Below are 16,832 nucleotides of genomic sequence, written 5' to 3' on the forward strand. Positions count from 1 at the left end.
GTAACATATCCATGCATACCCAAAGTGAAGAAAACACTGCTGAATACTACTTGTACCTCTGCCTGGGGACAATGTTTGTGTGTATTTAAAATCCATCTAAATTAATTTAATACTGTATTGTATCACTTCCTGAGACTGGAGGTGGATTTAAAATGCTTGCAATGTGAAATTAATATAATATAGCATCTTTGCCTTGGAGCAGGGGTGGAAATTGTTTTGCAACTCCTTTGCTGCTGGCTCCACTCTCTGGCACAACAACTAAAGTTGCCATTGCCCATCAGAACTGCTTTATTGTATATTATTACATTTTGTTGCTATTAGACCTCTTAAACACCATGTAGGGAACAGGCAGGATACAAATTTAACAACTAAATAAAGCTATTGATGACCAGGACCTGTAAGGGCCTTTTTGACTACAAACCAGACAGCATTTTGTCAACTTGCATCCCATCACTCCCCTGCTGTTGTGGTCCCTTTACCCCACAGGGGAAATGCAAAAGAAAGAGTAACAGAATGTGAACGAAGAGTGAAAATAATTGCCACTGTGTGTCATTTATATCATCTTATTCTGAACATGCAGCAAAACAAAGTCAAAGACAGCCCTTGGGGCCTAAAATCAGTGGCATGGAAACAAAACCCAGAGCCTTAAATCTGGTGAACTTTTCCTTTCAGAAAGAGCAACACCTGATTTCCCAGGTGACCCAGTCACTGTGGACAAACTGATCCGGTTGGTCGCTGTTTAAGAAATAAGAAGGCAGAATGCCAGCCAGAGCCCTCCTGGGCATTCAATCATGCAAAGAGCTTGAAAAGGCTATGCAGAACAGATTAAGCTCTGATTCCTGAAATGTAAATGTCCCACGTCTACCTGCCACAGCTGAATGAAAGGACAGGAGCGCAACTTCAATTTCCAACCATTTACTCTAAAGGGCAAACTTTAAGAAAACTCTTTCCCGCATGCTGCCCTACTAGGAATATTATTTACAGGAACTGAAATGCTAGAAAGTTGCCAGAGAAGTGCAATTAATCATATAATACAGGGTTTTCCTGTAAGTTATTTTTTTAAAGTCTACTATTTGTCTAATGTACTGAAAAGTCTGTTTTTCAACATACAAATATTTCAATGCATTTTGAGGTCTTTTTGAGCCAAGTATACTCAGTGTGTATGAAAAGTGGTGGATAACTAAATATGAGCTCATATTTTAGTCTGAATAGTATGGCTGTAACAAGTCAAACTGGAATCTACAATGCTTAAATGCTTTTACAAAACACCCCCTAGCTTTTAATTCATGTCTCTGGCATATTGATGGAACTATTTTACAATGAATCTCACACCCATTAAGGCCAACAGCAATTATATAATACTTCAAAAGAAGATTACACCAATTAATGGAAGCACAGGGAAATCCATAACATCTGATAAACCATTTTCTGAGAACAAAGATCTGTTAGACTGATATTTAAGAGGTAAAATGATATCTCACTGACAAAAACAAAACAAAATCTCCCAACCTATTTAAACCTTTACTTTCAAATTACCCATTAGTATCCAGGTCAATTCCTTTGTACCTTGATCCTGTTCATGGTAACCCAAAATGTCACTGAGTTCAAGAGAAGTTACTGCAGTGTAGATATGTCTAAATTTACATTTCTAAACTGTAATCTTGTACACATCCTGAACTGGGTGTCAAGCTCTCATGCTGTCATTGTACATAGCTTCTTAAAACCTGTAGATGTTAGAACTCTGAAAGAAAAGTAGATCTTATTTTTAATAGTGCCAGCTAGGAACCTTGTGTTTTCATCATGACCTGTTTGTTTTCATCTGCTAAAAGAAGGGACATATACACAGAAACAAGTCATCCTGGAATAGGTAGCAGTAGGGGAGTAACGACCTCAGTCCTAAATTCTTTACAGAAATTGCAAAATAATAGTACATGCGCTACAGTTTCAATATTGCCATCTCCACATAGACATAAGCCATTTCCCGAAGGAATTCTCTTAAATCAACCCTTGAATACAGCTGATGGCAGTATATTGAGTCTTACACATGTAAAAGCTCATCTGTAACCCGAGTAGGTCACAGTCATCCATGCTATGGGGAAAAGTTCTATGTTGCTATTTAACTTAAAATAACTGTTTTTAAATCAGCATCTATACTATAATCAGCATGTGCACATTTTATGTTAATATTTATCCTCTAGAGTTCTTTGTGTGTGTTGAAAGGGATTGAAACTTTTTCTCTCTTTTTTTGGTAATTCGCAAGAGACCACTGTAATATCACATGTCTATGTTTCTATAGTTAGGACCCCGAGGGTATGGAATGGGCCTCCACGGGAGGTGGTTGAGGCCCCATCGGTGAGGGTGGTCAGGGATAGGCTAGACTTGCACATTGTGGACATGTTGTGAGCGGAGCCAGCTGGAGCTATGCTTTTGTGTCTCAGATCATTTTCTAGATATTGATGAAGGAGACTGACTCAGGGCTATCGGCTAGTATAATCAGGGTTTTACTTGTGGCTGACTATTCTGACATGTTAGGAGAGCATCAAGTCAGGAATCTCCATTAAAATGTAACATTAAACAAACCGTGGACTGAGCTTTCCTGATTTCTCTGACTGCTCCTCTTAGGAAGAGGATCTAACCTAGAATGGTTGGTCTATGTGCACTCAACTACTTGCTTGTTCTTCAGAAGCATTACATCCATTACATTATGATGACATGGATTTAACAGCAAATGAAGTGGCCTCATAGGTCCCACATTATTCAGGAGCCGAGATGTCTTATTTAAAAGTGTCCTTCATAGAAATGACATTGTCAAACATATAAATGTCACCATGATTGCAAAGTAGACAACACATTACAGACAATTACATTTCTTTTTTTTTTTTTAAGGCTTCACTTAGATCGTGTCTTTTGAGGGAATAAAATGGTTCAAAATACATCTTTATTCTTCAGTGCTTCCAGATGGTAGACAATGGTTGGGTTCACATGTCAAGACACAACAGAACAAAAATGGTTCTAAACCAGCATTGCTTGTCATGTTGCATGGAACCCCTCCCCCCTCCCACCACCAATAAATGAATTATAGCTCTTCAGTAATTGTAGGGTAATAGCCAGAAACTGGTCTGAAATAGTCTAGAAGGCTTTTGTTGGCAATTGTAGCACCCCAAAACACCCCAAAAGTAGTTGGCCAGAGGAAGGCCCCAAAAGTAGTTGGCCAGAGGAAGGCCACATAGTAAAAACACCACAGTTATACTGTCCCAGAAGGGAGGGCAGATAAGAACAAAAGAACTTTGTGTAACCCACAGCTAACACGCTAGCCTGACCTCGAATACAGTAATCAAAGGGACAGTGGAAACTGGTTCTAGCCACCATGAAAGTTGCAAATGTGCAGGGAGTAAGAACATGGCAAGCCTGTGTGAATCTCGAGCTGATAAGAAATAGACATGGGAAATGTCTGGCCCTTGACAGAAGAAAGGACTCTTTCTCCAGCACAGGAGGGGGGTGCATACATTGATGTATCAATACATTAGTTGTATATTAGGTGACCTAATTTGTTACCTAGGGTATAAAATGCATGTACCAGGGTGCAACATTTGAGACACTGCTTTGGGCTGAACGTTCCCTTTTGTCTCCCTTTATTCTATAGTGCACTAGAATAAAGCTGATTTTGGCTCTAAGTCTCATCTCAGGCTCCTTTTGGCTCGGGTCTGGGGTCCATCCAGGTTTGCCCTAGCTGTTGACTGGCTGAGTTTGGTAACAGTTTGGAGACCTAGTTGGCCTGTGGAATGTAAGACATGTCTGCCTTTATCTGTTCTGGTGTTCTCACACAAAAACAACAGTGGGGAAGGCAAGTTACTGGCTTCAGCATTGAGAAGGAGGTATCAGCTTCTCTTGTGGGAACCTAATGAGGAAGGAGAGGGGTGGTTTGCAGAGGTGTAACTCAGGTTGAAGACTCATCCCTGAAGAGTAGAATGGAAATAGCTGGGTGGGTTAGGGAACCTGTGGATGGGCCACCCTCCCCCTTGTCAATTAGTGGAATGGGAAAATACTGAACTTCCCTGCCTGCATCCTTCTTTTGGATCTATCACCAGTTGAGCTTGTGAGGGCATTCTGCATTGTATGGATCTTTCTTTTTACTTGAACTCAAAGGCTTATGCATCCTTTGGGGCTATGGATTTTGTCCTCATCACCGAGGAATTCAGAGCTGACTGGCTCGGGGTTAATTCCTGAATTCTGGATCTTCCCATACCTTGACCGATGTGGTACAACGATTCCAAGGCTGAGATCTTTGAACACTGGGATCTCTGCATGTAGAGAAGTATTTTGGATGCAGGTCTGACATTGTCCTGGACCCTGATTGTTGAGAGGCCTGGGCTCAGAAGGTTCTCAGAAGATAGAATCCAAGTGGTGGCATTCATCTTGACTTGTGTGAAGGTGCACATTGTGGTTTAGATCATCTTTCAGAATCCCTTCCCTCATCTCATGGGCTTTAAGACAAGATACTCATGTTGTCTAAAGAGCCAATAGGAACTGAGCAGACCCTAAGGCTTATTCACAGAACCCTGGAGATTTCAACTCAGTGGCAAAATTGGATCAGATCTCTGTGGAGGTGTCTGGATAGGCCAGGGCTGTTACCAGGATGTCTTCCCTTGTCACAAGAGCATTTGGGATTGGCACCAATCTGCCCCTTGTCTGAGTATCTGGACTTGGCTCTGGTCCTTTACTTGGCAGGGGGCAGGGGAACTGGGTCTCTTGGTGTTCTGGTGATGTTCTGGTCCTCTGCCTTCATGTGGAACTATCTTAAGCACTTATAGCAAAATACCATCAGTGATATGATTTCTGAAGATTGTAACCATGAGATTTGCTGTTGTAAAATATATATCATTGATTTGGAGTTTCATCCAGTGCTAGATCATGTGACTGCTAGACAGGGCTCCAAGCAATTATCACCTACTGTTGTATCCCTACAAGATACCATTCTAGAAGCCACCTTAATCCATTCTTGTTGCTGGGGGATTCTGTAATGACATTTGTTAGCCTCAATGAAGTAAGAAAAATGACTAAAGTTTGACATGACTTTGATGTACTCAGAGTTGCCTCCAGTCCCTTTTAAGAATTGCCTTGGCCTACGTTCATTTTCCTGACAGCATCATGGGGCCTCTTCTCTCATAGCTTCATGCCACAGAACCCTGGCAACATGGACAGGAAGGAAGCACATGGGCAGGCACAATGGCATGAATCCTTCCCACGCAAACATCATCCTTACTCAAACAATGCTTACATGTGGGAAGGAACCACTTCTCTAGACCTGTACTATGGTTTCATCATGCGGGCACCACAGAATCGGGGGCTGGGCGGAAGCAATCGTTATCTGGGTGTCTCCCACAGTGTTGCCACCCCACATGATAGTGTGGTAGGCGTCACGCTGAGTCTCGATGTCAGAATCCCAGGTCTAAATCACTGTGCAGGTTTTGGAAGTCACTTTCCCTCAGACTTAACTATCTCACTTGCATAATTGCAAAATAGCTTCTCCACCCATGCCTCTGGGCTCCTTCGAGCAAAGGGAGAAAAAAATGTAGCCCCAGAATCATGGCTGCTGACTGGTAAGAGTGAATGGACAGTTGGTTCCAAAAATAGCGTTTTCGGGTGTGGTAGAACTAGGGATTCAGAGAAATCTAGTGCAGTTGAGCTCAACAGGTTTCCTTTCTACTTCTGAACCTGTGATTGGAAGCAGGCTGAAATCATGAAGTGTTTGGTTGACTTCTATCAAGAAAGAAGGATCACAATTTGTGCATAGATTTTTAGCTCCTTATGAAATTTGCACAAACAGACACTCCCAAACCACGTGACTGTAGTGAAATTTGTGCAAATTGAGTAGTTTTTCACAAAGCACATTAGAGCCACATTATTTCAGGGTGCTTATGCAAATATAATTAATAGTTAAATATGCAAATCATGGTCCATTTTAGGGATGGAAGTCCATGAGCTGGCTTGACTCACACCAAAGCATCTGTTCACTAGATTCCTCACACATCTCTTGGTGTTGCTGATGCAAAACCTTTGGGGTATCTGAATGGAGAGCAAGAGTAGGGGCATTCAAACACTGTGGTGCATGAAACTGCAACTGTGCTTCCTTTCCAGCTTCCACATATTAAGAAAAAGCAGGGACCACAGACTCTCATGCACCTGCAAACTCTCTCCAGCAACTCTGTGCAGATGTAAGTCAGGTTGGCAAACATGGTATCACTCTCCCACTGCCAGTGTGGTGTAGGGGTTGAGAGTGTGGGACTGGGACTCAGGCAATCTGGGTTCTAGGCCCCACTCAGCCATGGAGCCACCTGGGTGAATTTGGGCCAGTCACAGAATCTCATCCCAACCTACCTCTCAGGGTTGTTGTGGTGGGGATAGGATTATGAGCAGCAGGAGGGGAATGATGTAAGTCGACTTGATTTCTTTGCAGGAAAAAGGCAGCATGTAAATATAATAAATAAATAGATGTTCAGTGACCACACGATGAAGACCGTGGGAAAGGGGCTGTGGTAGAATACAATTCTTTATGCTGGTTGTACTGATACCTGGATTTCTAATGCAAGAGTATCTAGCAGCATGAATGGATGAATTTCTAGAATAATATGAAATACTAAGAAAACCTAGAGTTTTGCTATGACAGTCATGAATACAAACCCATGAATTTCATTATGTTTTCCATTTGTTTCCTTTAGGGCTTTTAAAGCCTTTCCCTTATATGTGCTATATGTTGGCGTGGGTGGGAGTTGTGGAGTTTGCTCAAAATGGAACAATATTTGACTCTGAGAGCAGCAATGGTACCAAATGAAATGAATGATACTATGGTGTAAAGTACAATGGGATCTACCTTGTTAAAAAAAAACTGTCTTGAAAATTTGAACAAGAATTGTAATGTACATATATTAACTAGGTAATATAGCTGCAGGAAATAATAAAATAAGAACTACTTCACCTTTACATAGTGCTCTTGAGGTTTCAAAGCACTTCACAAATATTAACTCAGTAAATCTGACAACAGTAGCTGCTTTTGGACATAATGCTAGCCCATGGCTTAGTGGGAGGAAAACAACCCTCAGCACACTTTGGGTTCATGTCCTCCCCTCCCCTCCCCTGGTATGAGGAAGAGATCAGAAGCTTTCACTTCTCTTTTAGATTAAATGCAATTTATCTTATAATATAAACCATATCCTGTAGATAATTGCAACTGTGATTAACAGAAAAAAATCAGCTTGATAAACTATGGTTTGAAGTTGGCTTGTTTCAACTTTATAGTTAAGATGAAACACTTAGGTCTTGGATGGCATAGCAAACTATTATTAATTAAAAAACCCAAAAGCAATCATGATGGAGGGCACCCTGTGGCTCATTCTTGTAATGCTACCATTAGCATTATCTAAGAATGAGCCCAATAACTTTCTAAACTAGGACAGTAGTTTTGAAAGATGGAGATTTATTTATTTACTTATTTATTTATTAAAACGTTTCTATGCCGCCCCATTCGCCGAAGCCTCGGGGCAGCTCACAACATAAAATTAAAATACAAGAAATAACAATATAAAATAAGTCGCCCTGGCCAGATAAAATAAGCAAATAATAATTCAGAGATTCAGATGGAGGGCTCAGACTAGGAGACTGTCTTGCCTACAGGCACTGAAATGCCATGGAATGGCCAAAATTTGACCCAGGAACTCCTCTGTTCACAACTCAGGATCTCTGTGCTACATTAGTTCACATAGTCCATATATATATTGCATAAATATAACCACATCCAGACCGCCTTTACTTGTTGGACTCAGAACCTTCATATTCAGATTATACTTGCTTTGATTGTACTGGAAGAAAATATCACAGTGTTTTCAAGAAAGCTGATGGTGAGTGCAGAAGTTTAAAGAACTTACAGTAAGGACAGCCATAGATCTCAGTCCTCAGCCCAATCTGCCCCTCTCCACTCCAGTCCAGAGGAATTATCCGAACATAGCGGGCGATCACCGGATGCTGTAAATCATGCCGCACCACGCTGTCTGAATTTATATTTCCAGGAAATGCCTAGGAGAAAACAGAACAGAATCCTTTTAGTACTTGATCCTACAGACTGCTTGCACATGAGCAAGATGATCTGGTCCATACAAAAGGCCTTTTCCATACTGAAGGTACTTAGGCTGCTTTTCTACCACACTACTTCGGTGCTGTGAGCAGCTGAGAGAGTAAACCTGGAAAGCCTTTCATTCTCTGGACTTCCTTTAGTGGTAAGAAGCTCTAAGGAAGTTTTCGAGGGTCAGCTTCCTAATGTGGAAAGTGCATCCGGGATATGTGATGTTTCTATTTACTTAAAAAGGTACAATTTGAACAGGTGGGATACAGACAGGCAGAAAGGTACTTAAACTAATGCTGCATCCATCCATCAAAGTGACATCAGCACATATGGGCCATCCCATATTATACACAGTGGCTTCTTTTAAGCAAAGTTATTAACAGTCGTTAAAGAATCACCAATGGTCTGTCATGTTCACTTCAATCACTGCATAAAAACTAGAAAAGGAGAAAAGGGGAGCTATCTCATAATTTGACAGATCAGAACAACTTTTATCCTTGAGGTGCAAATTTGGAAGAAGAATCACACAGCTCAAGAGCAAAGGGGAAGAGATCACTTGTTTCAATTTACCCCTCATAGAAAGGAAGAGAGAGGAAGGAACCCACATACATTCAGAAAAGGAGCCAGGAAGAATATTTCTTTTCTAACACTCTCCCTAATATTCTTACCTTACTTAACAGTGGGGAGTTTCTGACAGAGAAAGGTTCCCTCACCTGCAGTGTTTAGTGCTTATACCCCATCATATTTTGATTATGTAGATCAGCACCTACGCTCAATAAAGGAACCATCTACCACACTTTGGTTATCTTTGCCACAGTGCTGTTATGGTTATTCTCCTTTTATTTGACTACCATGTGCTGAAGATTTAGCAGCAGTCAGTGAATTACACAGTTACTTTCTAATACATTTATGTTCCCAGGAGTAACATTAAGACTGTTGCTGCCTTCTGAGTTTAGGTATCCTTAGACACTGAATGCCAAAGAAACCTCCTGGTTAATTCTGGTTTGATGTTTTCCTAGTTATCCGTAGTTTGGTGTGTTCATTCATAGCCAGCAGATATGGGGTATGAAATGATGATACTAGTTAATGATCTATTCTTCTCCGATACTTTCTAATACACTAGTTAGAGGATATTTCCACTTCTTTCCCTTATTGCAATGCAGATCAGGAAATAAATTGCTTTGGGAAAAAGAGCTAGCAGTCAGAAATACTTCCACATGAGTCTGAGGCTGCTGTTCCAGACATACTTATGGGTAAGCGAACTACACTGAATGTGATGGAATTTATTTCTCAATAGACAAGCATTGAATTGTGCTCTAAAGCATGGGTTTTGGAGGGTTTTCTACATGAGATCACATAGTCAAAACCTGAAAGATTAGTGCTTTATTATATGGAGAGATCTTTAAATTCCACTGAAAACTATTCAGAGGTATTCTCACTTCTCAAAGTTGGAACTGGATTGCTTTATAATTTTTTTCTGAAGCATAATCATGTACTACCACCCAATCAGTCTTTTGTTCTTTGCTTATTCAATTTGCACACTAATTGACCCTTGGGAAATCACCAACCTAGGAGCTCAGGCAGATGGCACTGCAAACATCTACACCCTCTAGAAATAACTGTTCACACAAGCTGTTCCTTGTGTACAGTATGCAACTTCAGAAGAGCCTATTCATACAAGGCTCCTCACTGGTCAGCAGAAAATTTACAGCTTTCAGTTGTCCTGGTCATAGACAAGACAAGGTGAGGTCATGTGTTTGCTCCCTCAGCATTACTTGCTCATTCTGCAAATCAACCCCTAAATCTGTACCTTCATCCCACAAGTGTCAGCAGTCTGACTCACCCACTCTCCTAGTTGTAACTGACTATCTCAAACCATCTCATCGGCTCTGCTTCGGCCAAGCCCACTTCTGCAGGACCGACCAATTTTGCACTTTCTTCACTCACATTTGAACTTCCTAAGGGGTCTTTCACCCATGATCTCACCAAATGCCAGCCTGTTTCATATGATTTTGCAGGCTCTCATAGGCCCTGAATGGGCTCAAGCATGACTGCTGGGACTCTGTTCACTTGTTTATTACTCAGTGGCATTCATCCATAAAGCACCATGCCTTACACATACAAACACAGTGCAGGGCTGTACATTTTGCCCTTCCTGGGAGAAGGAAGCATTTTATTCTGCTCTTATGCTCATGAGCCCTCACCTCTGACTATGAGAAGTTCCAGGAGCATCAGCGCTTGCTCAGAGTTGTTTCTTGAGAAAGGATTACTATAGACTTGTGGTCTTTTGATCATCTAAGGCTTATTTAGTCCAGGTTTCAGAGGAAGGTCCACAGTATTAGGTCCTTGTTCTACATCATCTGTGTAGGTAGCCTATGATGCCATAGGGCTTCCTCCTGAAAGTCAAACCCTTTTAGGGCCAAACTACACATTTAAAGAATCATGCACAAGAATATGTGTGGCTTATTTACCTCAGCGTGTGCAGCCTTGTTTGGATCTGGAAAAGGGCACTCTTGAAAGGGGGATTTAAACGTTCCCCTCCCATTTTTTGTCTCAAAATTCCAGGTCCCTCATGGAAGAGTTAACAATACAAGTCTCCACTGGATTCATATGGAGATTCCCCCTTCTTTCTGATTTCTGTGCTAGGGGATATGACTTTTCCAGCAAAAATGGGAGATTCTTAAATTCCAGCGCATCCTGGAACACCATAGTCCTATGTTATTTATTTATTTATTTGACTTTTATCTCATCCATTAGCCAAAATGGCATTCTATGTATGCTTTGAAAAACACGTTGCTTGGCCCCTAGATCCATTCCCATCACAGCCTGTCTTCCTATTACACACATAGGCATCATTCAACCTTTCTTCTTGGCCTAATAAAACAAAGGTTTTACAGCTGGGGAAAAAATACTGAATCTCTTTGCAATCACAGAAACTTAGTTGTTAAGAGACCCCTGGAAGTGATTAAGTATTGCTTCATTGATAACATAGTATTTTTATTACTATGTGCCTTTAAAACATCCTTGCACTTTAGCCTCCTGGAGTACTGCAAGTAAACATAGCAACTACAAATGAAAACAGAATATTTATCCTCTATGATGTACCTCTTTGCTACTCAGCAGTTCTTAGACATAACTGTCCTTTGGCCTCCAATAATTGGCAGCAGCATTGCTTAGAAAACTCAGTCCAGAGGGATCGTACTCAGCTGTGCATACATGATGGAATTCAGTAAATGGTGGCACACCTTTGATATACTCTGAAAACATGAGCATGTACTACATTTAATGCAGTCTCAGAGTTAACTGCCATATATCACAACTAGGGAACCCTGGGAATTGTAGTTTAGCAAGCCTTAGAGTGACCACTGAGCACTTTCCAGACACAGTGTTGGTCACTAGTCTGTGTCATATTCACGTGTTGATTTGTCCATTTCATCTCATTCCCACATTAATTCCAGATTTATCCCACTTTATAAAAATGAGTTTAAAGTATTATCTCTCAAAATACAGAAGCTTCAGTACATTTTGAGGTGCTTTTTGAGTCAAGAATATTCAGCATATTTGAAAACTGGTGGATAACTAAATTTGGACTAAATATGTCTGAGTGAGTAGCATGGATCCAGCCAGTCAAACTGGAATCTACAATGCTTAAATGCTTTTACAAAACACCCCCTAGCTTTTAATTCATGTCTCTGGCATATTAATGGAACTATTTTACAATGAATCTAGTACCCATTAAGGCTAACAGTTATTATATAATATCTCAAGGGAAGATTGCACCAATTAATGGAAGCACAGGGAAATCCATAACATCTGATAAATCATTTTCTGAGAATGGAGGTCTGTTAGACTGGTATTTAAGAGGTAAAATAAACCCTCATTTTAGTATCCAGGTCAATTCCTTGTGCCTTTCGCACCTTGATCCTACTCACGTGTACCAAAAATGTCACATTCCAGAACTATAATCTTGTGCACATCCTCACTGCAGAAGTAAGCAGGGCTTAGGGTGGCCATGTGTCCTTCTTTACAGAGGACAGTTAGCCTGTTATTGTCAGGCACAGTTTTCTGGTAACCCAACACAGGGCCCCAATGACAGCAAAAGGCATTGTTGCAGCAGATCAGGTTTCACAGAGCAGGTTTCTTAAGTTTGTGGCAAAGCTTGCACAGTCTGTCCCCCTCAATACATCAGAAGCTCCACTGCTTTGTTCGAGAGAACATCCTAAGAAGAATCTGCCCAGAGTCAAATTTTGTGCCCAGCCATATAGAAACATAGAAACAGAGCGAGTCAGAAGGGCTCTCTGGGGCCATCTAGTCTGACCCCCAGCTCCAGCTGGCTCAGCTCACAACATGCCTACCATGTGCATGTCTAGCCTATCTTTGAATACCCTCACCGATGGGGCCTCAACCACCTCCCGCAGAAGCCCATTCCACACCCTTGGGGTCCTGACTGTCAGGAAGTGCTTCCTGGCATCTAAATGGAACCTTGGTTCCCTGAGCTTTGCTCCGTTGGAGCGCGTCCTGCCTTCCTCTGCATGGGGAGAACAAGTCTCTACCCACCCAATATATTCTATATCATAGTCTTAATGATACTGGATTCAAGGCAGATGAGTTTAAAAATCACAAGAGGTCCAAATGAAAGAGCATTTTGGGTAATGAGGACATTGCTCCCAGGAAAGGCTTTTCAGCCGCTGTACCTGCTGAAGGGCTGCTCAAGCTCCCCCTCTGGCAATCTATATTAACACTGGAATCTGGCCCTTATGCAAGCACTACATCTAAGAGAGTCCGTAACTAGGAGACACCATGAAGGCCACCCCCTGCTCATCTCTAACAATCTTACTCAGGGCTGACTCTTGTAGTTGTGACTAATAAGAACATCACCTTCCTTTGGATTATAATCAGATAGAAACTGTTGTACCCGCGGTGTTACAGACGAGGCCAGAGACCGGATGGTAAAGTAAAGAGGAGATTTATTCCTGCAGCAGGGACCACATTCATAGAGGAATGCGGTGGTGAACAGAGTTGGAAGGAGATCTTTATACCTTCACAATCCGCTTTCGGCAATGGGGAACAATACAATCAGTTTTTGACAAGAATGAGAACAATGGCGACAATGGGGAGTTACAGAATCACATAAGCAGTTAAGCAAGAAACAGATATACAGAAGCAGATTTTAGCAGTAAGTTTTATCTTTTAATTTACACCTTCTAAGCAATCTTTGCCCATTAAATTGTAGGTAAGCTCTTTCCACTTACCAGGGGAATTCTCTGAGGCAGTTACTAGTCATTTGAATGGGCTCGAGCTTAGGAGAGCTAAGCCTATCATGCATACCCTGAGACAGCTGATTATTCTAGTGTTTGCCCGTGTCATGCCTATCTGGAGCCTAGAGGAGTCATGCCTATCCTGAATGCCCTGAGAAAGCTGATAGGTATCTCTATTATGTCAGGATCCTGGGGAGTCAGGTACAACAGAAACCAGGCAGAGCTGAATTTCCAGACATAGGGCTTCCTATGTCTGGACTGGGTCCTAAATCGTCCTGATGTAGCCCTGAATCAGACTTTGTTTCCAAAGCTCTAGGGTCCCACCACAATCTCTGAAGTGCTTTCAGATCATAGTTCTCTATGAGGGGAAGCCTTCTAAATGAAGCTCATGAATAAAGTACTATGCCAATGGAGAGCAGGGACCTTGATTTTGAACATCAAGATTGGGCACCTGGACTGCAAACCAAGCAGGCACACAGTTCACGATTTTCCATTATATGGGAATCACAATACAGTCTATGCCTATTTATAATACTTATATCTAAATTTGCACATGCATGCATGCACACACAAATGCATATGTAAATCTTAAGCAAACTTGTGTGCTCTTTTACTCCTTTTTGGATAATGTGTTTCTTCTTGGCACTGCACAAGAGGGCACTGTAGACTTACTTCTGAGTAAATATGCAGAGGATCAAAATACACATTGAACATCCCAAGCATCATTACTGTGAAGCAAGTGAGCCATTTTGAAATCAATAGGACTGATTTCCAAATATGATCATGTATTGGACTGGGCTCAAAGTAGCCACTAAAATTTTCTCCAAATCCATGCATAAACAGAAGAATAGAGAAAGCAGACATGCCATCAATTTCCCTGATAATTAAAATGCATTTCATTTAGTCTTCAGTACAACAATATCCTTTGAACTTCAGCTTTCATTTAGATAAATGGTTTACAGTAATGCACATTCAGTGCATAAAGCAAACATCAGGCCCGAATCCATCATTGCAAGCCTGAAAAAGAATCAATTTACAGGGCCAGTGAATTATGTACTGGCGTCATTAAATCTCCTTTACTGACAGTGGCACATTTGTATACTTAGAAAATTAGGTTTCAAAAATTGAACTCTGTGCAATTCACCAATCCTCTTGTTTGCTAAAGTTAACAAACACTTCATAAAAAGAGGTGAAATATAACTCAGATCAATATCGTTGTTTTTAAGAGGGGTAGATGCTACAAAAACATACAATAAATGCACTGCTGTAACGTTCATTTTAAGAAGATGCAAAAATACTGCAAAAATCAAAGTTCTTTCCTAGAACAAGAGTTATAATAGCATTCCATGAATGCAAGCACATCCTTCTCTTGATACTGACTTGAATTCCCCTGTAATTAGAGCTATGTGAAAATATTCTCCAGAAATTGTCCACACCAGGCAGAGAAATGGCTGGGGGAGGAGAAACCTTCCAATAGTTTTGAGGAGGAAGACTCACAATTAGCAATAAAAGTAGCATTTTGTTTCTTTTTCCGAAATGTTTTGCTTTTGCTGTGGCATACAAAAACAGCATCAACTGTGCACGGCCTTGCACTGAAGATGGTTTTGCATTTCTTGTTGTTTTCATGGGTCTTTCTCTTGCAGAGTTTAAATACCGATGCATTTGTTTGTTTGTATATGATATGATATGATTAATCTCACCTTTTTTCCTTATGGGAAGCTCAAGGCAGCTTACATAATCCTGCTCTCAATTTTAACCTCACAACAACAACCCTGTGAGGTGGGTTAGGTTGAGTGTCTGTGACTGGGTCTGTGATTCACTCAGTGAGCTCCATGGCTGAGCAGGGAATAGAGCCTGGAGCTCCTGGATCCCCAGTCCAACACTCTAACCACTATACTACACTGGCTCTTTTAAATTTCAGCTCACCTTTTGGAAAAATGAAAGACTCCCCTGCCAAAAACTGGATGTGATTGGGTGAACATCCCCTGAAGTTGTGGTGTATTTTGGGGTTTTGACAAGGGAGGGTTTTCTCCATTGTTCCATTGAGTTGAATAAGGTGTTTACAAACTATCTCTGCCCAAAAATGGTTTTCTGGGGGTGAGGGGAGAGGCTGTTCTAAGGTTCTTGGTGGGGAATAAACACCCCACAAGCCATTTTTGTGCAGGGTAGATTTTCAAATGGAAATAAATACAACAGAGAAACCCGAAAGAACATTAAAAATGATTGGTGCTGCTATAGTTTAGAACATGAGCTGAGCTCTGCAGGATCTGACCAAAGGTCCCTCTAGAACAGAACAGAACTCTGTTCCTACAGTGACCAACTGACTGGCCGCAGGGAACACATGAGCAGGACTTGAGCACAACAGCACCTCCTACCCATGTTCCACAACTACTGCTGTACACACAGACATACTGCCTTGGATACTGGAGAAGGCATATAGCCATCAGATATAGTAGCCATTGATACACCTCTCCATGAATATGTCAAGCTGGTCTGACCGTAACAAAGTTCTATCTATCTATCCATGAATATGTCCACTGCATCTCCCCTTTAAAATCATCCAAATTGGTGACCATAATAGTTTACCTATGTACTGTGTGAAGAAGTATTTGCGTTAATTCAGAAGTATTAAACATAAATATGAATGGTCTTTTTCATATGTATTTTTTCCCAATTAAACAGGTTGGCATCATGGCCAGTGATGTAGTTCCAGGGCATTGTGAGGAATATGATGGGGGATATGCAGGTAAAATTCCATTAGCGGTCTTTCTTTAAAAAGAAAAACCTCTCAGAAACATCCCTAGAAATTTCATTGCAGTCCTATCTTATATTTATTTATTTATTTATTAAAACATTTTTATGCCGCCCCATTCGCTGAAGCCTCGGGGCGGCTTACAACAATAAATAAAACCAATAAGTTAAAATATACATATAAAATAATCATAATAATTTAAAACACACATTATAAATTAAGCCGCCCTGGCCAGATAAAATTCAGTGGTATTAACATTTAAAATGTTGCTTAAATAAAAAGGTCTTTGCCTGGCACCAAAAACAAATAACGACGGCGCCAGGCGGACCTCTCTGGGGAGCGTATTCCATAACATAAATACTTGTTTCTCTTGATCTGTGACTAGGTACACAGACATGCGTCCTGAATCTGTAGTACTGTACATTTCATGAGTACTCCGAATCTCTCCTATCTCAATTACCTTGGAAAGTACTTTGCATGCTTAGGCTAGCTGGACATTAAGGTTTTTTTGCCAGGACCAATGCAAGAGAACAATGTCTGTTTGTGCTGATGCAGAAATGCCCAAGTTCCGTCCAGTGGCTTGTCATACATGAATAGCAAAACACAAAAGCAGCCCTTTTGGTGACACCTGTAAGCATATTTCCTTAGCCAAACATTCGGCCGAGGAAAGAGCCATTACACAAGTTACACAGAGTAGAATGTGGCC

The 16,832-nt window shown here is 41.1% G+C and overlaps 1 protein-coding gene across 1 annotated transcript in view; it reads right to left on the reverse strand.

Annotated features, from left to right (window-relative positions):
* The window catches only part of CNTNAP2 (contactin associated protein 2), an 870,382-nt gene that overhangs the window by 720,934 nt on the left and 132,616 nt on the right, over window positions 1-16,832 (reverse strand). Inside the window, exon 4 of the mRNA XM_044419123.1 lies at window positions 7,923-8,070. Within this exon, the coding sequence (XP_044275058.1) occupies window positions 7,923-8,070 (148 nt within the window). The remainder of the gene's footprint in view (window positions 1-7,922; window positions 8,071-16,832) is intronic.

Source organism: Varanus komodoensis, unplaced genomic scaffold, assembly GCF_004798865.1.
Source record: "Varanus komodoensis strain SLA01 unplaced genomic scaffold, ASM479886v1 scaffold10, whole genome shotgun sequence".
In the NCBI taxonomy this organism is placed as follows: domain Eukaryota; kingdom Metazoa; phylum Chordata; class Lepidosauria; order Squamata; family Varanidae; genus Varanus; species Varanus komodoensis.